Source organism: Mercenaria mercenaria, unplaced genomic scaffold (genome assembly GCF_021730395.1).
Source record: "Mercenaria mercenaria strain notata unplaced genomic scaffold, MADL_Memer_1 contig_1845, whole genome shotgun sequence".
Taxonomy (NCBI): domain Eukaryota; kingdom Metazoa; phylum Mollusca; class Bivalvia; order Venerida; family Veneridae; genus Mercenaria; species Mercenaria mercenaria.
The window spans coordinates 61041-72182 of NW_026459855.1; the positions used below are offsets into that span (position 1 = coordinate 61041).

At 33.5% G+C, this 11142-nt stretch overlaps 1 protein-coding gene across 1 annotated transcript; it reads right to left on the reverse strand.

Annotated features, from left to right (window-relative positions):
* Window positions 1–7639: 7639 nt before the first annotated feature.
* LOC128551933 (interferon-induced very large GTPase 1-like) lies at window positions 7640–10999 on the reverse strand. The gene has a single exon (XM_053532891.1). The coding sequence runs from the start codon at window positions 10997–10999 to the stop codon at window positions 7640–7642; it is 3360 nt and encodes a 1119-aa protein (XP_053388866.1).
* Between the last annotated feature and the right edge of the window lie 143 nt (window positions 11000–11142).

The following is an 11142-nucleotide window of genomic DNA, read 5'->3' on the forward strand; positions in this document are numbered from 1 at the left end:
TGTGTGGGCAACTATTTTTAAAAAGTTGAAAAAAAATTCTGAGGTCATAAAAATATTTAGGGTCTGGCAAAACAAGAAGGGTAAGTCGGGATATAGGACATTAACATTTTTTTTCAGGACTAATTATATTATTTATGATGTGCTAACCAAAATCAAATGAAAATGATACATGATAATACTCTCAGCGCATTTTGAACATTTCAAGAATTAAACCGCAGCTATAAAAAGAAAAAAAAGTTTAGCTTTTATATGGAAATGGTATGCTTCATTAAACTATAACCATCTGTATTAACCCTTTCACCTCATGCAACATGTACATTGTAACTTTTCGGGTCCTAAAACTCTTACGCCGTCATTTTTGTTTAGGATGCGATTGCAGCACACATATTTCGATGGAATGCTATAGTTTGATAGGAATAAATCTTATTTATGAGTATTTGAAGTCATCATATTAAGTTATTTGTTATTAAAATCATGAAATTGAATTTAAATTAAGGTAAACTTCTAGAATTATTTCTGATGTCGTTTTGGCTCTTTAAGGGGCCATATTCTGGAACCCATTATGAAATCTGCTAGTTTTCAAAATGAATAGTGGTATTGTATCAATGCAAGTCGTGTGCAAGTTTGATCAAAATCAATCCCAAAATTTAGGTCTCTATCATGTTCATAACTCTTAATAGCAAATATTGGTAATTTAAGGGGCATAACTCTGGAACAAATCATAGGATTTGGCCAGTATTTGAAAGGAACCGAGATATTATGCCTATACAATTAGTCTGCAAAATCGATTACAAGAATTTGTCGACGGATGACTGACGACGGACATGGACGGACTTACGACGGATAAAAGGCGTTCACAAAAGATCACGTTGTCTCTGTGTGAGGTGAGCTTTCAACGCACGTTGAACGGAAGAAAGATAAGGGCTATTTATATTTGACCTGTTTGTGACTAGTCCTGTGTAGGCTTAAATTGATTTGGAGGCGATCGATAATCCTGTAATGAAATTTGTGTCAATTTCACTCGAATGTTGTATTCTTTCGCAGGATACTTGTTTTTCATAATGATTTACTTATTTTTCGGTAAGAGATTTTTTACAGAATCTGGGGACATGGACGTTTGATAGAGTCGACAATACATGCAAAATATTTGTCCAATATCGCCTTTTGTTATATCCTACATTTTATTACATTATGCATACATACAATTCTGATTTAGGTTGTATTTATTTTAGACTACATATTTGGTATTTCCAATGGCAAACACCCAAATTTCAATAACACTGAGTAAGTAACAACGTGAAAAGAGGTCCGAAATCAAAAGAAAAAATATTTCCACACCCTTTCATTTGCCTCTTACCTATTTACTCGTTTTCGTTTTTTGCATATAATTGAAATGTATTTGTTGATTGCTTTATGAAGCATTACATCTACAGTGTTTTTTACCGTTACAGCATTTTTTATTTTTGACTTTTTTGCGATGCAGGGCTCTACAGCTGTGTTTGGGATACTCTTGGAAATCAACCCTTACCTTTTATCTTTTGACGTGAATCTGTGTATGTATCAATTGTTTGTTTAAGTAACATTTTGCGTTATACAGGCGTTATTTCATTTTCTGATCCTTTCATATTATGAATCCATTCAGTATGAAATGAGTTTTATGGCAAAATCAGGTCTGTGTCATTCGACATCATATATTTTTTCTTTTCATACGCTCAAGGGTATTATGGGTACATCGCAAGACCATTTATTTACTGTTCTCTAACTTATGATGCGGGTGGAGTTTCTTTGAACGGACTACAATAAACAAATAATATTGTTTTCCCAAAAATGATATCGAGTGCTATAAATACGCAATATTATTCGCCTTCATACAGAACATGTAACAGATGCTATACAAAGGACCTTACTTCACTGCCTTAGTATACTGTATAAGAGAATCGTTTATACAACTATAATAATTTGCATTCTTGGCTTCGTGATGCCTTTTTCCAATTACCTTACAATGAAAACGCAACATGACACACAAAAATATACATACGAAAATACGATCGTATTCTACGACATCACAATGTAATTATTACATCGTCTATATGTCAACACTAGCATGGCTTTAGGTATCTGTTTAGGTGAACCTATGATGTTTTGAAAGATTGACATTTAGATCTTTGTTCCTGCTTCTATAGTAAATTTAAAGAGACATATTTGCAAATAAAATACAAAGAGATGGTTCATACTATAACCTAAATCATTCCTTAAATGTAAAGGTATCATGAACGTAGAATAGCTGAATAATTTAAGGATACATAATACCTCACTTGACTCAACAACTGTGACAGGATCTTTGTACCTTTTCAGATATGAAGTCAAATTTCGTAGGAAAATCTCTTGTGGTGACAAAATGTACTGTATTGTTCAAAGGGCCGTCTGTTAAATGTCATAGTCTTATTGGCTGAGTCTGAAAATGTTTTTGAATCAATGACTAGGGAACGCTTTGGTGTAGGGCTATCAGACTTTAAAACAGTGCTTATGGTCAGTAAATATACCCTATTCGTTTGGAGGTCGAACGGTCAAAGACCAAAGTGTCTTGAGACAAAAAGCGGTTTCTGAACAATAGCTGGAAAATACTAGGGCCTACTGACATCATACTTTGTAGTATATTGCTATTTGGCAGTACGAGTTTGGAGATCAAGAAACTTAAGATGAAGGTAACAATGACCTCAAGGCTTTAGTTTATAATCGTTAACTGGGCAATGCTTAGGCATATGGACGTCAAATTTTCTTGCATGATTGATACTTTTCTGTATATGATCCCTGTGAAGGTCACATAGTGCTGGAGACTTAAAATTACAACCAGGTGTTGTTGTCTGTAACATAACATTGATGGATATACACAGACATCATAGGCATGATATTTCTTACGGTCGGCTGATTTAGTTTGGATACATTTTTTAAGAAGAACTGTCGGTGGACTGGATATTTTTAGAGATTTTTCATTTTCAGTATATAGGTAAACGAACATTCCCATAATTATTCCGATTACTCTTATTTGATTTGAGCACCTTGAAGCGTTCCTACTGGTAACCATGTTCCAGGAAAGTACTGTGGTCAATAACAATTCGCAAACGTTTTAGAGCTAAATTGAGATGTTTCAGCCGTTTTAATGAATTTGCAGAAATGAGTCATGAATTTGTCCTTTCAATGAAGAAATTGATACATAATGGGCACCAAGCAAGTAATTGATGTTCAATCAGTTCATACTTGTTGCGGAGGCCCATCCCCAAACGCACAAAGAAGAAGAAAATAAAACAACAAAACAGAAAATAAAAACTAAATACCAGGTTAACACACACACTTTAATCCATATATTATCTAGTCATTTACATCTGTAGTTCTGGATAAATATCCATTTCATTTTTCCAATAAATAGTTTGGTAGTATCCATTTTAAAACAATATGAGTCAATGTGTAAATATGAAAATTACATCTACAAAATATAAATGACAGCTTTTGCAAGTAGCTGTAATAAATACATGTGTAGCATATAATTGATTTTTAAATTTCTTTAGTAATAAGGAAACAAATGATTTACATAAAGCTAAAAGGGAAACAACTTTCATACAAATCTCTAGCAAAAGCAAGTGGCTAGCAAATACAAAATTCATATGAATCGCTAACAAAAAATATAGCAAAATACAATAAAGTTCTTTCAAACGCTAGTAAAATGTCCATACAAATCCCTAGATAAAGAACAGAATTTCATTCATATCGCTAACAAAGTACATGTCTGTCGCTAGACAAAAATCAGAACTGATATCAATCAAAACTGAAACTGATTAATTTGATAAAATGCATATATCTGTACAATGAAATAACATCTTTTTAACAAACTTTAAACACAGTAGAAATGAAATGTATAACCTCACAAAAAATTAAAATCTTATATTTGGTGTTATCGCATGTAAAACAATTATCAAACACTTTAAGTCAATGCCATAAATGCTCTAAAATACAGTGTTTTAATTTTTAATGCATCAAGTGATTTACTTTTGCGTAATGCCAACGGCAGTTTAAAAACTAAGGTTTAACATTTCGTTAGCAAAACGAGTGACAGAGTATTCCAGTGGCAATACAAAAGTCTCATACCGGTATAAAACGTCGTATGAGTTCATCAGTTCGATACAATTCTTACTTGACCTTCAGTAGTGACAGTGAACTATGACTTCCAGTATAGGGCATGTACGTGGCTAATCTACTTATTGCTTTCTACTCACGTAGCGAATCTTATGAACTTAGCTTCAATATTTGGGAGACTTAGAAAGTTCACATAAAACACTAGTAAAAACACTGTTTACACAAAGAGCAGAAAAAGGATGGAACAGGCAACAAAAAGAAAAAATCTAACTTGGTCTAAAAGCACAAACTCTATATATCTTTATTATTTCATGTGTGTGTGTGTGTGTTAAACACGACACACATAAAATAATAAAAATACACGCGCACACGCACACGCACACACACACAATAATAAAGATATAGAGAGTTTGTGCTTTTAGAGGTCAATCTTCATTTTTTCATGTTTTCTCTGTAACTAAGATGAACACCAAGATACGTGTGCAGGCCAAGCAAACATTTTAACTAGCCTTTCTTTTACGTTTTCTTTTGTTTTCGCGAACAATACTGAATAAGCAGAATAAGAATTATCGGTGGTTAATTGAGCTTGCATCCTATCAGAATTAGTTTATAACTGTCTGCGAAAAAAGGAAAACTTGTGCTCTAACGATTTTGATAGCTCTTACTTTACTGATTAAAGTTAACATCTTTATTAATGTCAAAATATAGAAATCAGTTCTTCTTGATTTAATTTAATGAAAGCATATAAACTTACAATTATTTGTTTGAAGACATCTAAAAAAGCCAGACAAAAGGAAAAAGTCGATTTCAAGTAAAAACAAACATGAACTTCATGAAACACACATTTGTAATTATCCTAATTTGAAACATTCGCACATTTGTAATTTATGTTCATGCATTACAGAATGCATTCGTTGAAAGTGTTGAAATACAAAGTCAATTTATGCAAAAATAAATATGAAACAAACTAAAATCTGACTTTATGAAGACTATGCAAGACATTGAAACTTTTACATAATAGCTGAATAGTTGGTTGCATTATTTTGATAACATAGCCATCACTTACCGCTGAAACAATGCATATTTATTTCTATCTAATAAAAATTGAATACTTTTCATGCTACATACATTAGTTTTAAAAAGCATTATTTTAAAATGACATACTAAATTTTAAACAGTAAATAAATGATATGTATATTGTAGTACTTGCCATGCATAGATTTTCATAAACTTTTCAAAATGTTTGTTTTGCTATTTTCTTTAAATACAAAAGTAGCCATAGAAATTCTATTCAATACACAGTATCCAGTACAAATGCACTCCTTGTTTCGTTAAATAATCTGTTATTATTATGCTGTCTAAAATGTGGACATAAAGATGAATCAAGAAACTATGCCATATATTAAGAAAAACCTCCAATAGCACTTAGGCTGTGTAGTTTTTACATTCTTACATTGCTATTTTGTCATTTAACCAGAGAGCCAAGCTTTCAATATTCTATGATTAACAGCAATTGGTGCGCAATCTGTTGAGAGAGCATAACGACTTTGATTATGACGTCAAATAATCGCATGACGTCCGGTTTACTACTGTCAACTATATAGAAGGAAAGTTAGTATGATTTTTATTGCAATGGAAATAAACAACGCCTTCCTTTTCGGTCAAATGTTTGAGCTTTTGAAGACTAAGGCCAATACCTTCGTTGTTCAATTTCAACTCTTAACAGTTGTAATCAGATGATTAAGAACGCCAAAGGTCTTGATTTTTTGGGAAATCACTATTAAGCATCTTTCCCAACTAAATATTAGTTTAAAAACAATAGTATTTAAAGGATACTTTACATATATTCCCTTAACAGGAAATTATTAGGAATGCTTTATTTAGGAAATCAGTTAAAACAATTTGATAAAACCAATCCTCACATTATGGGTTTTATACATACATTACCTTTTTATAAAATGTATTTTGTAAAATAGGCATTTGATATTAAGTTATTGCCGTGAGTACTTTTAGTGTATATTAATTTAAATAACATTTGCATGTATCAGTATGAATATCTGTGTGGAAGTTTGTGTATTTGGTAGAAAATTGATATTGTAAAAATGCCAAATAAAATAAAAATATTGTTATAACATTACTAAATTACCTGTTGACAACGTTAAGGTAGTGGACACGTAATGACAATTGGCAAATGATGCATGCCTCGAATGCGATTTCGGCATTCTCTGTGTTTTACGGAAAGCTGTGTATGCTACAGTGCATAGCAAGAGTACGCAGAAGACTTTTATGAAAATTGCAGAGAGTCATAACGGGACTATCTTAAATCAAATTCATTCAAACAAACAAATCAAACACACTATAGTTTAAAACTTATTTTTGATAATAGATTATTACAAGCCGTCCCATTATCCATACGTATTACTAATCTATATATTGTAAAATGTAAATACATAAATGCCTGGAACACAATAAGTTCAGACATGCCGTAAAGCAATTTTATACAAAGGTTTCACATTAAATGCATGCAAAATTAAAAGCATTATAATTCCGTTATAAAGGCAAACTTACAAATTTAAGGCAAAATCACTTCTAAGCAAATTATAAAAATATTGAAACGGTAAACGGATTGCCTTGCTCTCTATTGCATTCAATATATATATTATAATGTATAGCAATATCTAAAAGGCGCCAGAAGGAAAAAAAGAATTACCATCTTTTCAAGCGTGTTTGCGGACTACAAAATGCACATGGTCATATTTTTTGATAACCCCTGTCTTACTTTTTGCGTAACCTGAATGTGTAATAGATTGTTAAATTACGATTTGTTTAAAAAAAAGAGTAAAGAAAAAAATGATGATTACATACGTAAACCATTTGACGTGAACTACGATACAGTCATGCATTAAGAGGAATGTCAAATGGCATTGTTTGGGCCTGCAAACATTTTAGAAACTAATTTTGAAATGCCAAAGTATGATTTAAAATCCGTTCAGCCAAAGATAATGTTTGGTCAAATACACAACATATGTTGAAAGCAAGGTCTATGTAAAAAGTCGATACACACAGATGAATATATATTGGTCTGTGCTTTATTGTACAAGTACGGGCATTTCAACAGTTACAGTGCAATATGATTGATTTGGTACGTTGCAAAAACAAATTAACATAGACGACACCCGGTATCAATATTTGCTTTTTAATGCAGCAAACTGCACAATAAGCTGCAACTGTTTATCATAAGACACGTAAATATATGAATTATACACCGTTTGTTTTAGTTTATTGTCTGTGCAATATCGTAATTTTATGCGCAATTTCTCAGTAACGCTCACACTCTTATATTATAAATTCAACATCATAATTAGTATATAAATTTGTCGAGCTTTATGTAGTAACTGTTTAATAGCACAATTTTAGGCTTTTCAATACTGAAGTAAAAACTTATCAATATCATTCAGTATTGTGTGCAGTGAGGGAAAAGTTGGCGAATGTTAAATTATGCTTCTATTCATTTAGAGGCTGAATACGTTTTGTGAAGTGTTTCTCTGGCTTGTTCTTTTGTGATTTCGTTCCATGACGATGGGACATTATCAACCTTATAATCATAATACTTTTGCAAATCTTGTTTATAAGTCGCTACAAACCACATCCAGAATTTTGATGTATCATGCATATTAGACGATGGTGGAATACCCCATTTAGGTAAAAACTTTTTGTAGTCTCGGAAAGGATGACGTTCAGCACAATCTTTTCTTGTATCTTTATTGCATGCGTAGTTAAAGGCTGGGCAGTTATGTGTGTATGTGGATTGAATGTTAAATTCGCATGATGGTAATGATGCCATAGCTGTGGTCTTATCCCGCGTGCCGTTGCAACATGAAGGTCTATGTTGTATACTGTAATGGTCCGAACCATCGTGATCTTCATTCTTAGCACATGGCTCACCACAGAAAGCACACTGTTCTGGGCAGCCCCATATCTTTTTAGTTATTCTTTCAATTGGATTTGTGTCTGACCACTTTACAGAGTTACGGTCGTGACTCCTATATTTGGCGTGCATTTTCTCTTGAGAGGCCACCATATGTGCTAAAATTTCGTTTGTAAGGTATTCCACATTTTCTATCTGTTTCACCTCCATTTTGACATTCCGAAAATTTTCCAAAGGAATGGTAAAATTAGCTTTTTTCAATGATACATGGAAATCATTTATCCACTTTTCCATTGATGGAGGTGGTTTTCCAGTGTAACTATTCTTTGTATTGTGCAAGCATGTTTTAACACTGTTGAAAACGCTTTGAAGTAAGGAGTTTGCTAGACGCGAGTATACGCGTGAATCCTTAGAAAAAAGGTGATCATTTGCCTTTGCAGCTATCCAGACGCTAACGTAATCCTTAGGTGCTCGTATATATCTTATAAAATGGTTGAAACTATCTTTGTCCAAAATATCTGAACAAATTTCAATTATAGCCCTATTTTTTACCGACGGGAGTTTACTGTGAAGTTCATCAGTTACTTTATTTGGTAGGTTTTGCGATGTCCAGTCGTCAGCAAATCCCTCAATCACGTGACTAAAAAGTTTAGCTACTATGTCTTCTGACTGGCGATTACTTAAATGTGCTTCGAAACTGATTTCTTGCTGTTGTCTGTATTGTTCAAGACGAGCAACAATTCCCTGTGTTCTAAAATATATATCATTGTGCTTTTCAAAAACAGGATGGGCATATCTGCTGACATGTACATGGAGCTTTACATAAAAAGGAGTCTTAAAGTCGTAATCAGGCTTTCCTCTCACAATAGCATGCAAGCTTTCATCTAGCTCGTGCATTAAATTATTGACACTCATTTCCGTGATTTCATCATTAACCTGACAAAGCTGTTTTATTTTGTCGTCAGTGGTCGCAAATATTTGATTTACACTTTCACTGACATTGCTCATAGTGTTCTTGCCCCCAAACATCTCCTTTCCTTTTTGAAAAATTTTTTGTTTGAGTGTGAGTGTGTAACTTATGTCCTTTTCGTTTATTTCAGTAAACTTAAATGATCCTTCCAGTCTCTTCAAATCTGGTAGTGGCTTTAGATATGAACTCCATTCTAATGCTTCTTTTAACAATAGGTGATGTTGTTTGAAAATATTCTCGAGACAGTTTTCAAAGACAGTTATCATTGCTTTCCTGTTTTTCTCCGCAGTATATGAAGTAGTATCTATCTTATCAAGAAATGTCTGCCAAACTTCGACAAAAAGCTCAGAAATTTCGTTTCTGGTTAACGTCTTACCTTTGAATAGATTTGCAACTTTCATAGACCTTTTCCTGAGTTCTTCTTCATGTCTTTCACGACTCGCAACAGTGAGAATTTCTACCGATCTCTTTTCTAGTCTTTTTCCTATTTGTTCTCTAATACTTTGTTCTAATTTTAAACAAAGAATATCAATTCGACTCTGCTGACCGCTTTTCCACTGAATTATTATGTCTTTGTATTTGTTTTTATCAAAGTATGTCTTAATGATGGCCTCAGCCTTGCACTTTTCATCAGCAAGCACACGGTTTAAGTCAGTGATGAGTTTCTCTGCAACACTTCGTAAATTATATTTTTGGTCGCAGCCAGCAAATGTATTCTGCGAAATATTAAGCAATTTTTCACGAATAAAACTTTCAATGTGCCATAGTTGGTCCTGGACAACTCCTTCCATTTCCATGTAAGCTCTAATCTCTACACTATTTCTAAAAGAAAATACAAAATCTTCGTTTAAAACACCTTTCCACAAGTTATACGTTTGCTCCAAGATGTCGGTCAGAGACTTATAGGACTTTCCGCTCATTTGCAAAGCTTTCTGTATGATTTTGCATTTTATATCTACCACACGTTCACTGTACTCGTTATTAACCTTTGCCATAGGTGGATTTCCTAGCCAAAGATTTTTCAGGTACCAGACTTGCGAATTGATATCAAATTCAATAACTTGATTAAATGTAGTGATTTCTAGAATACCTTCACTTCTCGCCGACTCTTTTGTCATTTCGTCCAGTGTCTGCATTAACTTGCTCAATCCGCTTATCATGTTTTCAGCCGCAGATGAATCAGTTACGTTCTGATGGATGAATGCACAGCTTTTTCGTATATCTAGGTCTCGATTGGTCAGTTTGAGTCGCATAAAAGCATGGACAATGACTTGCAAAATATCTCGTATCTCACTTGTGTTTTCTCCCATTATATTTAACATCGTTATATCACCTATACCAGTTATAACAGTGGCTAACTCGTTATCATGCTCGTGTTGTACATGGCTTAACTCCGGGGATCGAAGACCTTCTGTGTCTGCAACAAGAACGTAACTAAATGGTGATATTATTTCTTTAAAGCTTGATGTGTTAGCGGGAATAAGTTGAACATGCACGCCCCTTGTACACCTACCGGTTCTTGTAGAGAACTGGGATCCAAACATTGTGTTAAGTAGAGTTGATTTTCCAGAACTTTGAAGGCCAAGGACACTAAGAGTCATTACCTTTGCAGAGTCAATACACCTATCTACTTGTTGTAATACTATCTTTGTCCACCTGTAAGGCATATAAAAGCTCTCTCCGTCAATCAGTTCCAACTGGTGTCCGTCAGCAACAAGACGGCCCATAATTTTTGTAATTTGATCTAATGGCGGCATTCCAAGACTTGGGGATTTCAAATTCAGTTCTAGAATAGCCTCATATATATGTCCTATCTCTCGAAAGAAATGCTGAACAGTAAATGAAGCTTCATCAATCCTTTCTTCTAATTTTGTTATAACGCCTTCTTGTTCCACAATGACTGTTGGATCTTGGTTTTCCTGACTTTTTAACCTTTTAAGATTTTCCCACTCGGATCGGTTTGCGTGCATTAACTGTGGCAAAATTTGTCTTTTCTCTCTTTCTATATAAAAGTGTAACCAGCATAAAAAAAACTTCAGTTTTATGTGGGACTTTGCATTTCTGAGAAGAATATCCGTAAAAAGCTTTACAGTATTAGTGACTGATTGTGTTT

What these genes read in the sequence shown, in the direction of transcription:
- LOC128551933 (XM_053532891.1), bottom strand. Translation starts at nt 10,999, where the DNA reads ATGCACGCAAACCGATCCGAGTGGGAAAATCTTAAAAGGTTAAAAAGT.